Source organism: Schistocerca gregaria, chromosome 11 (assembly GCF_023897955.1).
Source record: "Schistocerca gregaria isolate iqSchGreg1 chromosome 11, iqSchGreg1.2, whole genome shotgun sequence".
NCBI lineage: Eukaryota > Metazoa > Arthropoda > Insecta > Orthoptera > Acrididae > Schistocerca > Schistocerca gregaria.
This window is the reverse complement of record NC_064930.1, coordinates 141,197,866-141,213,197: the sequence shown is the minus strand read 5'-3', so window position 1 is coordinate 141,213,197 and position 15,332 is coordinate 141,197,866. Positions and strand designations below refer to the sequence as shown.

Sequence of the window (15,332 nt, the reverse complement as noted above, 5' to 3'; positions counted from 1 at the left end):
TATTGTATGAGTGTCAAGAGCTCAGATGGCAAGCCAGTACAAAACAAACAAGGGAATGTGAGAAATGGGAAGGGCTCTGCAGCGGAAACTAACTTCGAGGCTCACAGAAAGGGAAGAGGAAATAAATGAAGATGAGATGGGAGATACGATGCTGCAAGAGGAATTTGACATAGTACTGAGACCCAAATGAAAACAGGCCTTGGGGAATACTGCAGAAATGAACAAACATGCTGTGCAACGAACCTCAGAACATATATTAAAGGAAGGTAATAAATAAAACCAAAGAAAAATTTGGAGAAGGAAATAAAGTTTATGGAGAATAAATAAAAACTTTGCAATTTGCCGATGACATTGTAATTCTGGCACAGGCAACCCAGTTGGAAGAGCAACTGAACAGAGCTGACATTGTCTTGAAAACAAGTTTCAAGATGAATACTGATAAATGCGAAACAAGGATTTAGCAGATTCAGATCAGATGACAGTGAAGGAATTAGATTAGGAAATGAGACACTAAAAGTAATAGAAGTTTTACTATATGGCCAGCAAATAACAGATGATGGGCAAAGTAGAGGGGGCATAAAATACAGACTGACTACAGCAAGAAAATCATATCTGAAAATAGAGAATTTGTTAACTTGGTATATAAATGTGTTTAGAAGTATTTTATGAAGGTCTTAGTCTGAAGTTTAGTCTTGTATGGAATTGAAATTTGAATAATATACAGTTCAGACATGAAGAGAATAGCTGCTTTCGAATTGTGGTGCTATTGAAGAATGCTGAAGATTAGAGAGGTAGATCAAATAACTAACAAGGAAGTACTGAATCAAACTAGAGAAAAAGAAATTTATAGCATTACTGGTTGATACAGGACATTCTGGAGCATCAAGGAATCGTCAATATATGGACATGTGCTCGCACTACTTAGCAGCGTTACGAATGTATACAACAGCAAATGACGACGACATATAAATGTGTCAGGGTGTATAAAGTTGACACGGCTCAAAGCAAAACATCTGAACTTGATAATGGCCTAAGACCGAAATTGTAATACTGGAAATAAAAAGTTTAACAGTCAGTGGTGTAAACATGATACCTTCCAAACTGAGCTGTTGTCAAGAGAGTATTTTAATAAAGATAGTTCGGCGTATTGTTGTAAGCTACTTACTTAGAAAATTTTGAGAATATGCGATGTAGGGAGATCTGTCTATAATTGGAAGTCAGTCGCTTATGTCCTGTTTTATATATAGGTGTTAGTATACACACTTTAGTCTTTCGTGAAATACTCCTCGGTTGGTTACGAAGGTAAATTGAGGGTTCTGCTACCAAGTCAGCTCAAGATACGGCTGAGACTATCAGCCAGAATGGTTACTGCTTTTTAATCACCTGATGACTTTTTTGGTCCCTTTAACAGATCATTTGTGAAAATATTGTCTGGTGGTGGAGTACACACTGCATATCTAAATAAGTTTGCTGGACCATGTTTTGTCCCCATGTTTCCAGTTACTGCTAATTAGAATTCAGTCACAACAAACTGCTGGGAACGTATTACTGGACGACTGGTTGAAATGTCGAGATGCCGAGCGTCCTTTACCACTGACGTCATACCTCAGATGACACAGTCGTGCACGGTATAGTGGTGGAGTCAACTGCAACACTGAGTGGCATTCTGCAGTACTCGGCGACAAGTCTCACTTCTGTTTGTGGCGGTCACATCGACACTTAAGACGACAGGGTGACAGGAAGCAGCAATTCTCCAGACCTTTACCTCTTCAACTTAGGGAAGCCTGGTGTGGGGAGCTAAGTGTGTATGATAACATGTTCTATTCAGTAACTAATGATAGAAGGCTGAATGCTCACCAGTATATGGCAAGAATACCCTCCACGACCAGAGACCAAATGGCAGATACCTGCAGGAGACACAAAACCCACACCCTGAAGTTCACACTACAAATGCCTCTAGGAATGTACATATCCTTGATTGGCATGCCTAATCCCCTGATTTGTATTCCATTGAGCATGACTGGGATGTGGTGGGAAGACACACACTTCCATATTGGCCTACAATCAGCATTCTCCAATAACTGGCACAGCATATATTTTAGGTACGGCAAGACATTCTTCAAGATGACAGCAGATGTTGTTTGCAACCATTACACAACAAATACAAGGGCCTATAGAGGCATTACATGAAGTAAGGAATTTTTTTTTTGGAGCAATAAAAATGAAACTTTGAGAATATGGCAGTAATCAAGCACAATTATACAAGAATATCATGTCACGCACAAAACACAAAGTAGCGGCCTGATTGACTTGGTCTGACTGCATATGCCAGCAATTTCAGTTTTAAATTTAGAATGATTTTTGGAGTCAACAGTATTTTCTATGGGGTACACCGAGAGTGTGTTGACTAGTGACATAAAGCTAGATGTTGCCGTGAAATCTTCATTTGTCACAAAGCATTACAAAAGTCAGCTGTTTATTTTACTTTACCTCTAAATATATTTAAAGACAAGAATGGCAGTGATTTCCTGACGCCAGTTTTAATGCAGCAAACTGTTAATTGAAGCATGTGTTCTTATTTCTTGAGAGACGTCATTTGTTTTTCACTTGAGCATCTTTCCTAATATCTCACACGGCAATGCATCTAAGGGTCCAAAGCAGCAGTGAATTTCTTGACAGAAATTATAACTATATACACAAGAATGTGATCTTATTTCAAGCTACCCCACAATTTCATTTCTCTCGCTCTTGGTGTCTCAGTTTTTTTTGGTGAATTTAGTTTGGTAGCAGGTAAAAAATATTTGTCAGATGTGTTCACGGGACAGGTAAGAAAGGTAAAAACAGCAAATGACATTTTTTTCTTACAAACAGACATAATTTATTATTATTATTACTTTTATGGCAGTAAAATTATAATGCTTTACTTCACCTTTTCTTCCTCATCCTTCACAAATAAACGCTAAGTATTATCTTAAACTGACAGTCATCATCGAGGCAATGACAGTGTCTTACTACAGTAGTTAATATACAAAAATCTGCACTTGTTTGGGATGCACACTATGGCACAAAAAGTTTAGTAGCACCAAAGGACATAGCAGCAAACATTTAAAAAAATACATAAAAAACAAAACAGAGCAAATCATCTCATATCTCCTCACAGTTCCATATAAACACTCAGTTACAAAATAATAATAATAAGTCACAGAAAAAACATCTTTCAGTTTCAGTTTTCACTAGAATACAATGGCAGTTTCATTTAACAGCTACTCCCCCTCAAGAGGAAAGTGCCGCATTTTATACACAGTAATATAAAGTTGTATTCTAGTGGTGCGGGCAGGACAGAGGAATAATACGCACAGAGTTAAAAACGAACACTACAAACTCGAGATAAAAGAGTATCGAGACAGTGGCAATAAATTAAAAATAATAATAATAATAATAATAAAATAGTAGTACAATAGTAGTAGTAGTAATAATAATAACATGAAGAAACTACTGCTTTCAGTAATGTTAAAACTGAGAAGTAATGCAAAATACTTTTTTAAAACATGACTGGGAAAGTGTTTGCACATTCCTGATATTCTACTGGCATCAAAAAATGCTGCAAGTAACAAATGTGTCATAGCTATAATTTTTGCAGTTTTTTTTTGTAATTGCAAGTTAATCCTGTACAAATTTTCTAGCAGTACTTTTGAGCTAGTAAATGGGTACGTATCAAGAGGAATGCAAAACTGGAAATGTGCAGTATTTTCCCAGCTACATTTTACGTTACACTTCCTTGTCCGCTAGAAACATATCCTATCTCTCGCACACGCACAAATGCACACAGGAGGAAGGGGACAGAAAATTATGCAGGAAAAAAGGAGGAGGAAAATTACATTCCTCTCCCTACTTCCTTTTACATTCCGCCACTTAAGAAGAAAATGAAATCAGAGTAACACAGCCCTACTTTTTACAATAACAGCTATTATCTTAAATGCAGGCAGGCACGGTGCATTTGACACCACCATTCTCAATTGTTATAAACTAGTGGCAGTTTCAACATCGGGGACAGCACAGTAAAAAAAGAAATTGAGATGCACCGTGGATTAACCCACCGATTAGTGAGAACAATTAAAATAATACACGAACACACAGAGATGTTGCAACTCGCCACTACAACTGTCGTACATTAGAAGCACTCTGACAGAAATATGACAATTTCCTGGTAGTCAAAGGCACCACACTGGATCCACACACTCGTACACATTAGTGAACACAAAAAAGAATCATTGCATTAATCTCCTTCTCAATTTGCCGCAGTTTCTTCACGCTTTCCTCCCCGACTGCCGCCTGCCCTTGCCTCGGCGGTGGCCGGCTGTGAGTCGTCTCTGTCGCCGTCCGAACAGATCGTTGTCAATTTCAGACCCACTGTCGGCAAAAGTTAAAGTGGAGAGAGGTCAGGGAGTGAGGAGTGGGATGGGGTGGGAAAACACGTGAGAAAATTGCAACGAAATATTAACGTACACTAAAATACTGTACAATTAGCTACACCACCTAATTCGTTTGAAAGGTAGAAGTATAGAAATACAGAACACAAGTTGCTATATTCAGACACATAACAAATTGATATACTGTGAGGCCGTGGTAATAAAACTGGCTATAATTCCACTCCTTAGATAGAAAATTTGTATTCCACACATGAAACATGCAGCTTGAATATATGTAATCTTCAAATTCTTACTTAAGCTGTATTTCATTGAACCTGGTCAAATTTCAGTGACATTGTCTGGCAGCCCTAATTTTTCTGATGCGAAAAGGGACGATTTTACTATGTTGGTTTATGAAATATTCAAATTTGAAAACTTAACTTTCTACAAAATTTGTGATGGGCTTTTAATATTTAGGTACGCGCCAAAACTTCCGGCCTGTAAACAGGACCATTATTTACACAAATTTATCGGGATAAAATTTGTGCATAGAGAAATTTACTTCACTGCCTAATGTGTGTAAATATTTTTACTTTCTCTGTGCTATGTGTATCTTTAAACAGGCACTGCACATTGTGCTGATCAGTCGTCACCCGTCATTCAATACACAAACATCTATGTCAATTAGGTAGCAGCTAACAGAAGAACACAGTTACTATGTTATGTTGAGTAAAGTCACCACATTGAATAAAAAGTTCTCAGGTTTCCAACCGCCTCACGCTTTCGACCACGTACTCCTTGGCCATTGCCAAGTGAGATGACTGCCAGCAGGCTGCTGGTACGCCCCTTACATACACTAGCTTCCAGTTGTGATGTCACTGGTGCCTGCGGCATCACCACAGACACACATGCAGTGACTCGGTGTTCGACACGCACACTTCGACCACGCGATTGTTAGATCCTGTACCGTGCTTAGCTGCAGGCCATCGTCTATTTATGGTGTTATTGCTGATTTTTATTTCAATGGCTTCTTTAATTACAGAATTCCAGAAGCCATTTGGGCGAGCCACGGTGGATGTTTTGTCAAATTTTATCAGTGTCCTTTTTCTAAAGCATGTTCAGCTAAAGCGGATACCTTACAAGTTTGTGATTTGCACTCGATCACTGAAGAATACCTATCACTGAAGCACTCGTTTTAACTATGAACAACCACTTTGCTAGATTTCGATAGGCTATTCAGTGTCGATGTGGGTTACCAACCTATGTTATGAGTTTTATACACTTCAATATAGTGAACTGAGCTGATCGGAATACAGGTGTTTAACTACAAGAAAATGGGATGAAGTGAAAATTAAACTCAACTGTGACATGTATCATCTTTTAGAATTTTCTAAATAATGCAATAAACGTAAGTAGTATGACGGTGAAGAAAATCTACGAGATTTATGAGGCACCAAATGTGCAGAACTATCTGTGAAAAAATAACTGATCTACCATGGATGTATAATAAACGGCATTGCCACAACATCATAAAAAATGAAGCCAATGCTCGCCATGTTAGTGTGGTCATACATTAGCTTCTGGTGGAAGCATTTTCATCAAAATACTTGCTTGCATTATTTACCAGTGTACCAGTCATTCTGATTGTAGTGTGAAGAGTACAGAAATAATATTTTATTTGTAAGTGGACACATTCCACTGATTTTCTTCATATACATGACCTGTAGTTGTGCTGGTGATTTCTACTGCAGTGTATTTATTTCTGTCATTTAACTTTAGATTTCCTATCAGTCCAACTTGAAAATGTACCTTGTGAATGCTGTGTGAAGGGAAGATTGGAAACCACCCAAACATGGTGAAATATGTTCACAGCAATTTTGGTAAGATGACATTTGCCGAATATGTTTCCTCACTCTGTATTAAGAAAAATGCTGGATTACGAAAGCACCCTTTTCGTATCACATGCTTCTCTTCTCAGTAACTGGGAATGTATAATAAAAAGAAAGTTACACTAACAAGGCGAAATGCTCCGTATTACTGGATCAAATAGGCACGTAAGACCAGAAAATGTCTTCCTAATGCTGTATTACTCACAGTAGCACTGTAACATTTACTATTTAGAACACGGCAGAAATTAAGAACGTGCAGCAATTGCCTGCTAATGTTTTGGCTAGCTTCAAAGCAATGTGTAGTTTAAGGCTGCAGCACCATCTTCCTGTATTATATGTCCACATCTTTTACTATATTCCTCTAAACTCAATATCTACTCGATCAAATGCTCATATACAGGGAAGTACAATGGAAGTTAAATGTACCATCTGTACGGAAAGAAGTAAGGTACTACGTGTAGAGAAATGTTGTCCTTTGCAGATAAACTTCAGTAACTGACACTATTTTTTCCTTTTTTGTTGAGATAAAAAGTAATTAATTTAAAAAAAATCTTTTGCAGATGACTTCAGTAACTGACACTAATTTTTTGTTGTTGAGATAATAATTTATTTATTATACAAATTTAAAACACTGACAATGCCAATTAATCTGGCCTCTTGCCAGAACTTTAACCTGGCCTCTTGCCAGAACTTTTCTGTGAAGACTTTTGTTTAGTAATTCCAAGTTGAGTTTAGCCCGCATAAAGCCAGACAACTGTAATTCTCTAGTTTCTTGAAGATAGTGTTTTCAGGGCACAAAAGAAGATACAAGACAGAATAAATGTGAAGCCAACAACAAATACAACTGCAAGAAATAAAGACATAATTACTAGTTCTGAATGTGGTAATTCTTAATATTAAATTTTCAACATGCCATAATCTTCATAAAATTGAAATTGTACTTTAATGTCTTATGTCTATAGATTTTGGTTAGTAAGTTAATTGTTACCTCACAAGTTTTTTTACTCCACAATGAGAGCACAGGAAGGGAAAGATAAATGTTTAATATTTTGCAAAATGTATCAAAAGCTATCAAAACAAATCAAAAAAGTATGTTACAAATGCAAGAACACAGTACATGCATTCTGTTATAAAGAGTTTAAACTAGATCACATTCTCCTGCTGACCGAGGGGTAAAAGTTTTGGACTATTCTGTGCAACGGACGATATAGTGCATCACGTAACTGGTTCAAAAACGTTTGTGCACGTAGCATATCTGCGAGATTCCTCAGAACTTTACAAATTTTTGTTGTTTCCAAACATTTGCGGAACAAATGACACTATTACAAATGTTACGTATTTGACACAAATGTGCTGAATACTCGCAGCGCTATAATAAAGGATTTTTTTTTTTTTCTCTCATACTACGAAGGATTGTTACATCATGTGTAACACACAACAGTTCTTGTATACGATGCACACAACCACTGTTTTATTGATCATTCTGCTAGATACGTGGCAGTATAACAAAATTGATGTAAAACAGTCAGGTGTATATTTAATATTTACGTAAATATTTACAACAGTATGTAATACCAATATTATTGTCATAGATTACTTGATATGTCCCAAACAGTACTACATAACTCGGTCCTTCGGCCAATTTTTTGGTCCTCACTTGGAAAGTATTGCATTTCCACACAGCTCGACAAAGAATTCTTGTCGCCGCAACAGCACAGGAGCAAACAATTTCACACGCCTCATATTAGTTATGAGAGTGCAAATGAGCTAATGAAGCTGAGGTGCCAGATTACACAGTGGGCAAAACACAGATGGTGTTCAAATAAGACTACATGCTTCACTTATTTCTCCTTTATCTGCTGCAGTATTTTAGAAGGATAAATTGATGCTGATAAAGATTTTTCTGGAAATAGCATTTCCTCAAAATGGTGGGAAAAAAAAATCTGGCAGAAGAAAGATAATTCACACAGACATTGCGAGAAATAATTTGAAAAAATTTCAAAAATTTACTTCAGGACAGCAAGACGTACTGATTCTGTTATTTCAGGTAGAATGGATAAGCCTGCATAGGAAGAAACAGCACAATTGTTTTCCATTTCTGAAGGCAGAGCATGATGTAGTGTCAGAAAGGTGTTCACACTCCTGCCAATGGTGCAGCCACGTGTACTGTCAACTTCAGCTTCGTTTCGTACAGGTTAATTAGTTCTGCTGAGCGGAATCAAACAGCAATGAAAGAAAATATGTTCATGTATCAGCAAAAGTAGCTGCAATATCTGATTTTTATAAATATGATCAATGATCATTAATGCAATTTTTTTCTCTTAGCAGTTATTTGACCATCCTGTGTATGCTGTGGCTGACGAGAAGAGTTGTCATACTCTTTCTGAATGGAGGACAAAATGTGTAACAAACACCGTACGTTTCTGGTGGCAACAGACGAATACGCACCATTTCGTGTGCCACCTTTGTGCAAAAGTCACCAGAGTGCTACGTGCACTACCTGCGCGTAGGGAAAAATACCGAGAGACGAGAGTGTAGTGTAATACGACTGACAGCTGCAGAGACCTCACATGCCGCTAGTGCATCCGCAGTGCGGCTACCACCGCGGTGGTGAAGGCCGCCACCAGCACCGCCGGCCCGGAGGCGGTCGCGACCCGCGCGGACGACGGGGGGCGAGACCTGGCGGGGTAGTGATGCACGGACGACGAGGGCGCCAGAGTGCGCAGGTCTGACGCCGTCGGCTCGGGGTAAGCGTGTGGCTGCCACAGCACCACCGGGTCCTCCGTCTCGAGTTCCTCGAATCTGTGGCGGTGGGTGACTTCGTGCCGATCGACGATCTCCGTCTCGTCGCCGGTTTCGTAATGGGCGGGGACGCTCCCGCCACTGTACAGGCCTTTTACGCTCGTGTCGTCATTTTCCACAGAAATGAGGTCGACCTGTCCACTGTCGCTGTTTTCGCCGTAGAAATTATCGTTCCCTTCGACGACCCCGGCATTAGATTCCTCGGTGAGAACGAGTGAGGACGGAACCCAGCGACTACCGGTTCGGTTCAGAGCAATACGTTTGTCCGTTTACAGGTACAGGAAATAAATATAATTTAAAGGTTGATCCGTCACGAATAGTACAATTCAAAACAGTATTTGCACATAAGGTAGACCGTCAATTGACATAACAGGGGCCCATGTAAAAGACAAGATTAAAAAAATATTTCAGAGGTTTTAACAAGTCACAGTTCCATGCACATTACGTTAGTATGGACATAGGAAACAAATGTTTGTATTAAAATAAAGCAGCATTTTATTGTGGACATTTAAAGAGGCAATCCAAATATGAAGCAAATATAGAATATAAATAGTTTGTGATAAAAGATATTGTGCAAGCAGTTATTAGAGTGTTTTTGTAATTATTGGAGAACAGTTATATTTGAAAAGCGTACAATGTTTTCAAATCAGTTTACAGCAGTAATTGAGCAAGTCAGAAGCCCACATACAGTGTATGTAGTTAATGAGAGACACAACGGATGCAAAGAAATGTACAGTATATAATCAGCATTTTAAACACATGCACACAATTGGAATAAAGATATCATTAAATCAGTAGTTACAAAAGTACGGTCAACAGACAAAGAAAACATACAATATACCACACACGCATGCAGAATACGTTACGATTCAGAGATGTGTGCCCGTTTCGCAGCACGGAAAAAGAGAAAAAGAAAATACGTGTTAATGACTGAAATGATTTCTGGGATACAGCCACAGCTAACAGGTTCGGTGTTGCTGGGCAGTACCCTGTGTTGTGGATGGAAGAGGGGGACCCAAAGTAAACCAGAAATGTGGATAAATATAATACCCGTAACAAAGACGATGAATAGAGCCGTACCGGATGGCGAGACTGGTGCTGAACATCTTGAACAAGTCACACCGTATAAGTTGCTGGGGGTAATAGTTAGAAATGAACAACGTGGGACAATCACATGAAGTCAGTATTAACGAAGGTAAATGGAGACTTGGATTTTATGGGAGGGTTTGGGAAAGTGCAGTGTATCTGTAAAGATAATCGCATATAAGACAGTAATGTGACCAATTCTAGAGTATTACCACAACTGGACTTGGCACCTAATAAATGTCAAGCACGGTACAGGCACATTGTGACACCTTCACCATGTGAAGCCATGGGGAGAAAGAGCCCAGTGACATTTACAGACATCTGAAGAGTCTCTGTGCCAAGAAGAAATTTACTATGGAGAAAGTATCAACAGCACCCTTTCTGGGCGTGACGAGTGCACGGAACGGTGAGAATTTGGGCCATAGCATGTATCAAAAACCAAGACACACCTGATGATACCAGCACGAAACTTTCAAGTCATCACCCGAGTCAGAAAAGAAGTATAGTTAACATGATCATAACGCGTGAATGACAAATGTAAGCCACATCAAGTCAATGCGAGATTCGACACCTGGAATTAGTCCCGAGGTGTAATAGATACTTTGCCCGTTGTACAAGTTAAATTTTGGGTACAGCCTTTCTGCCATACAAGTCCACAGTACAGACAGATTCGATATTGTGCAAATGCAGTTTAAAGATTATACACAAAATGACCAATCAGATCAAAGTGTGTCCAAGAAGAGCAAATGGGGCCCACCAATACCAGGAAGATACTTGTACTGCATACTTGTGGAAAAGTCTATGTTGGTATAACTGGACAATCCGTCAATACCAGGATCACTGAATATAGTGATATTGTTGGAGGAATTTGTCATAGCAGAGTACACGCTACTCGAAACTGATCACGGAATTAAAATCAATAATAAGCAGGTCGTCACTGTAGAGAAAACAGCTACCATGTCGATTTGTCCAGGGAAACCATTGAAATTCACAAGTGTGGCAATAGCTTTAGCAAGAAAGAAGAAAGCTTCAATGCAAACAGATCTTGGATTCTCGTGCTGCAGCAAATGGCCATTTCAGGTAACAAGGGAGAACCACAGTGTTCATGATCAGGTACAGGCCCTAATATGTAGGTGCGACAGGAACATACATCTGGCTGTGGCTCATACTAGTAAAAATTAAAAAAATATGCAATAAATGTCAGCCAACAGTCCTGAGATGATAGCCAATAGGCATAACACATCAACAACTGACAACAAAAGCATAACCAACACTATAGTACCGCCGTGTCCTTATCGAGTAGGCAAGACAGCATACAGTGAAAGAATTCAGATATGCACTTCTAGGACTGTAACAGGTTTGTACAGTTTACATGAAAGTGTAGCGGACGTTAGGGGAACTTAAATGGGAATAATCAGGAAAAAGCTGATCTTGCTCTTCCGAAACTTGTTGGGTAAATTTAGTAAACTGGTAATTGAGAAACATTATGTGACAGTTACACTGCCACCGTCATATATCTTGTGGAGGGACTACGAGAAGAAGATACGACACATTAAGGCACGTTTTTCCTCACTTATTATGTGTATGGGATGGGACAGAAACCTATCTATATTGGTAAGAAGTGCCCTCTACCATCTGCTGAACGTGGACACGTAGGTGTAAATATAAGGTGGCTTCATCGACGGGTGGCAACATCGTAGTGAGCGCGTCTGTCAGTTGATGCCTTTTATGGAGAGTGTTCTGCTTTTGTGTGTCAATGTTTACTCATCACATGAAACTGTGTTATCATGTTCAGTACTGTTTGGGAGGCATATAGCAAAACACTGATACTTACGGTGCAGCAAAAATGGAAGCAATTTGACTTTGCAGAAGTTTGTTATCAGTCAGGTAAAATGTAAAGAGACAGTAGTAATGCTTAAAGCAACACACGAGGAAGAATATGTTGTGACGAATTTGATGCCTGTCATAGCTCCAATACAGATACCTTGCCTTTTACTAGCAGTGACCTTAACTACGATGGCCATTCGTCCAACGGTGTCCGGTGAGCAGTGATTTCAGCATATCTGTGTTGCCCAGTTCAGTGCATGTCTGGCAGTGTGGCAGAAATAATATACCATAAATGGAATTATCTACCTTACTAAATGGCACCAGTTAATCAACATTTCCTGATTGAAAGAACCACTCTGATGCAAAAGTTTTTGCTGATGTTTATTGGGTTAGGAAAAAAATGGAGGAATTAAAAGATGTGACTTGGCAAGATCTCCAGGACCAGAAAAATCACAGTATACATGTATACAAGTACTCTGAAAGGCTTCATCTTGCATAAAATAATAAACAAATATTTACTTCATAACAAAATTCTGGTTTCATTTTGGTCCCATCTCATACAAATGAAAGTGTCATGCAAAAAATATGATACAATTTAATTGCAAATGTTCAGTCTCATTTTAACAATATTCATACACTCTCAAAATATGTGTGCCCTGATAACCAGACTACATTTCAGCAACCAAAACTAAAATCAGATCCAATCCACAGTAAGAAGGCAATTGGAATACTGTTGCTGGCTCATTAAAATGATCTCCTAGCATCCAGAAAGGCTACAGCCTCCAAACGAGTAATTTTTATACAATTCCATTAAATAAAGGTTACTTTTCAGAGCCATGTGTCTGTTCACAGAACTGAATCATCAACCTGATTCTAGTAAAATACGGAAGTGCTGACCAGTTCTGGATTTTGAGAAAATGGGGTAAAATCACAGGAACTACAGGAAGCATCACATCGAGTTTTACTTTTTAAACAAATATTACGATTTCCTATGTGCAACGTTCTACTGGTAAATGTGTTTTAGGAAAAGAAATCAGCATTTCAAATACTTTATCATTTATAAAGCTACCACCATCTCCCAACTATTAGTTACCATTCATTTCAATCTTTCTAGGCTTCTTTGCCTATGCACACCTAAGCACTGTGACTGAATGCAGTTTCAGACACTTATTCCAATTAATATTTCATAATTTAAAAAATTTTACACAACTGGACACGTGTTCTTATTGAAGGAGTTGTCTGAAAATGGTCAATCTGCTACACGATGGCAGTCTTTCTGATCGGGTGCTAGTATCAACTCTTATAGAACAAAAAAGGATTTGGACTGTGACTGTAACTGGTGCACTGTTTTTGATTAGGAAAGTGTACAATGACTTTCAAGTTGTCTTCAATTTTAATGTTGTTCTTATAATCAAACATTCATCACTACTGAATGTCATACAAATGAATATCAAACACAGAGGCATTGTACAAGACTCGATACCAAAACAGTCTAACAGTTCCAGTTTTGTGTGTATGTTTATAACCTCTAAGTGTTATATAAATTTAGTTCCCTTATTTTCTAAATTTTGAAGCTCGTGCATTTGATGGCAGCATAATCCCACAACATGCTACAGGAAAATCCAGCCCCTCCACTACCCCAGGGTCAAGTGAGAGTAGTACAAAACCAGTGGCCATTTTTCCAGATACTCACGAGTCACAGGATCGGACGTTCCTGCCGCCAATGGCCAGCTCCCGCAGGTAAAGCGGCGCCGTGTCCTCGTCAATGTAGATGGCGTGCACGCAGCCCGTCAGTCCGGACAGGTAGCGGCCGTCTGTCATCAGCGACGGGTTCGGGAGGCCGCCTGCAAATTGAGGAACCTTTAGCACTTGCCTACAGCCTAAGGAAGTAGCTTCCAAGCTAAAAACACTCAGCAGTCAGAAATTGCACTATAAGTGTGGTGCAGCTAGCACAAAAGAATTCATGACTGGAGAATATTTTATTGGCAGAAATTACAATTATGGAAATAAATGATGATGTAATTGTCAAAAAAGGTAATCTGTCCTTGGAAAATATCTCTATATTGTTGATTTATTGGCTAAAATGCTGGTAAAGTACAAAATAATGTTCAAAACTTGAGATTCCATGACTGTTGTACTAGAAACACTGTACTGATGAAGACATCTAGCGTAAACAAAAAACAGAACAACTGAGAGCAACAGCTGTGATGATTTTAAGCTTATGGTTATCTTAAGGTATGTAATTACCACAATGAAATAACATTAATAATAAAAATAATATGATTGGAATATGTCTCACGTGTCTCGTATGGCTGCTATCAGTCAGAGGATGGCATTTACGTATCTTACAGCCGTTACGGCACCTTCTATGACCACCAGCGGTATATGTCAGTCCAACATAATGCTACTACCCCAAAACAGCAGGGAACCTACACATTGCTGCACTCACTGAACAGTGTGTCACACTCCTCGGTGAAAAGAACATAATGCCTGTCCTAAGCAGTTCATTCGGCATGTTGTTGGACCAATCTGTACTGAGCTGCACGGTGTCGTGGTTGCAAAGATGGATCTCGCCATGCACGTCGGGAGTGAAGTTGTGCATCGTGCAACCTACTGCGCACAGTTTGAGTCGTAATATGACGTCCTGTGGGTGCACGAAAAGCATTACTCAACATGGTAGCGTTGCTGTCAGGGTGGCTCTGAGCCATAATCTGTAGGTAGCAGTCATTCATTTCAGTAGTAGCCTGAGCGAGGCATGCCATTGACAGTTCCTGTCTCTCTGTATCTCCTCCATGTCCCAACAACATCGCTTTCGTTCACTGCGACATGCCTGGACACTTGTCGAGAGCCCTTCCTGGCACAAAGTAACAATGCAACAATGTGGATGCGATCGAACCGGGTATTGACTGTCTACGCACAGTTGAACTACCAGACAACACGACCTGTATACCTCCTTCCTGGTGGAATGACTGCAACTGATCGGCTGTCAGACCCCTTCTGTCATCTTTGGGTGGGTTTAGTGACATCTCTGAACAGTCAAAGGGGCTGTGTCTGTGATACAATATCCACGATCAACGCCTATCTTCAGTAGTTCTGGGAACTTGGGTGATGCAAAATTAATTTTTATGTGTGTACATTAATTTTGATGTGTGTACAATCACCTCCTTGTGCTGACTCTGGCCAGCTCTACAGGATAGAGCAGTTGAGTTTGAATGATTTCTCTGAGGTATTTAGATTTTTTAACTTTGTCAAGTTTTCCAAAATCTGTGTTCAATGATCTGGAGGCACCTATGATATATGTCATTCATTCTATTTAGGA

The 15,332-nt window shown here is 39.2% G+C and overlaps 1 protein-coding gene across 49 annotated transcripts in view; it reads right to left on the bottom strand.

Annotated features, from left to right (window-relative positions):
* Positions 1–2,853: 2,853 nt before the first annotated feature.
* LOC126295245 (basement membrane-specific heparan sulfate proteoglycan core protein) overlaps positions 2,854–15,332 on the bottom strand; it is a 1,297,357-nt gene continuing 1,284,878 nt past the window's right edge. For all 49 annotated transcript variants that reach the window (XM_049987617.1, XM_049987624.1, XM_049987622.1 and 46 more), the window contains 2 exons: positions 13,707–13,857; positions 2,854–4,410 (listed from right to left, as the gene is read on the bottom strand). In XM_049987617.1, the coding sequence (XP_049843574.1) occupies positions 4,308–4,410; positions 13,707–13,857 (254 nt within the window). In that variant the 3' untranslated portion in view covers positions 2,854–4,307. The remainder of the gene's footprint in view (positions 4,411–13,706; positions 13,858–15,332) is intronic.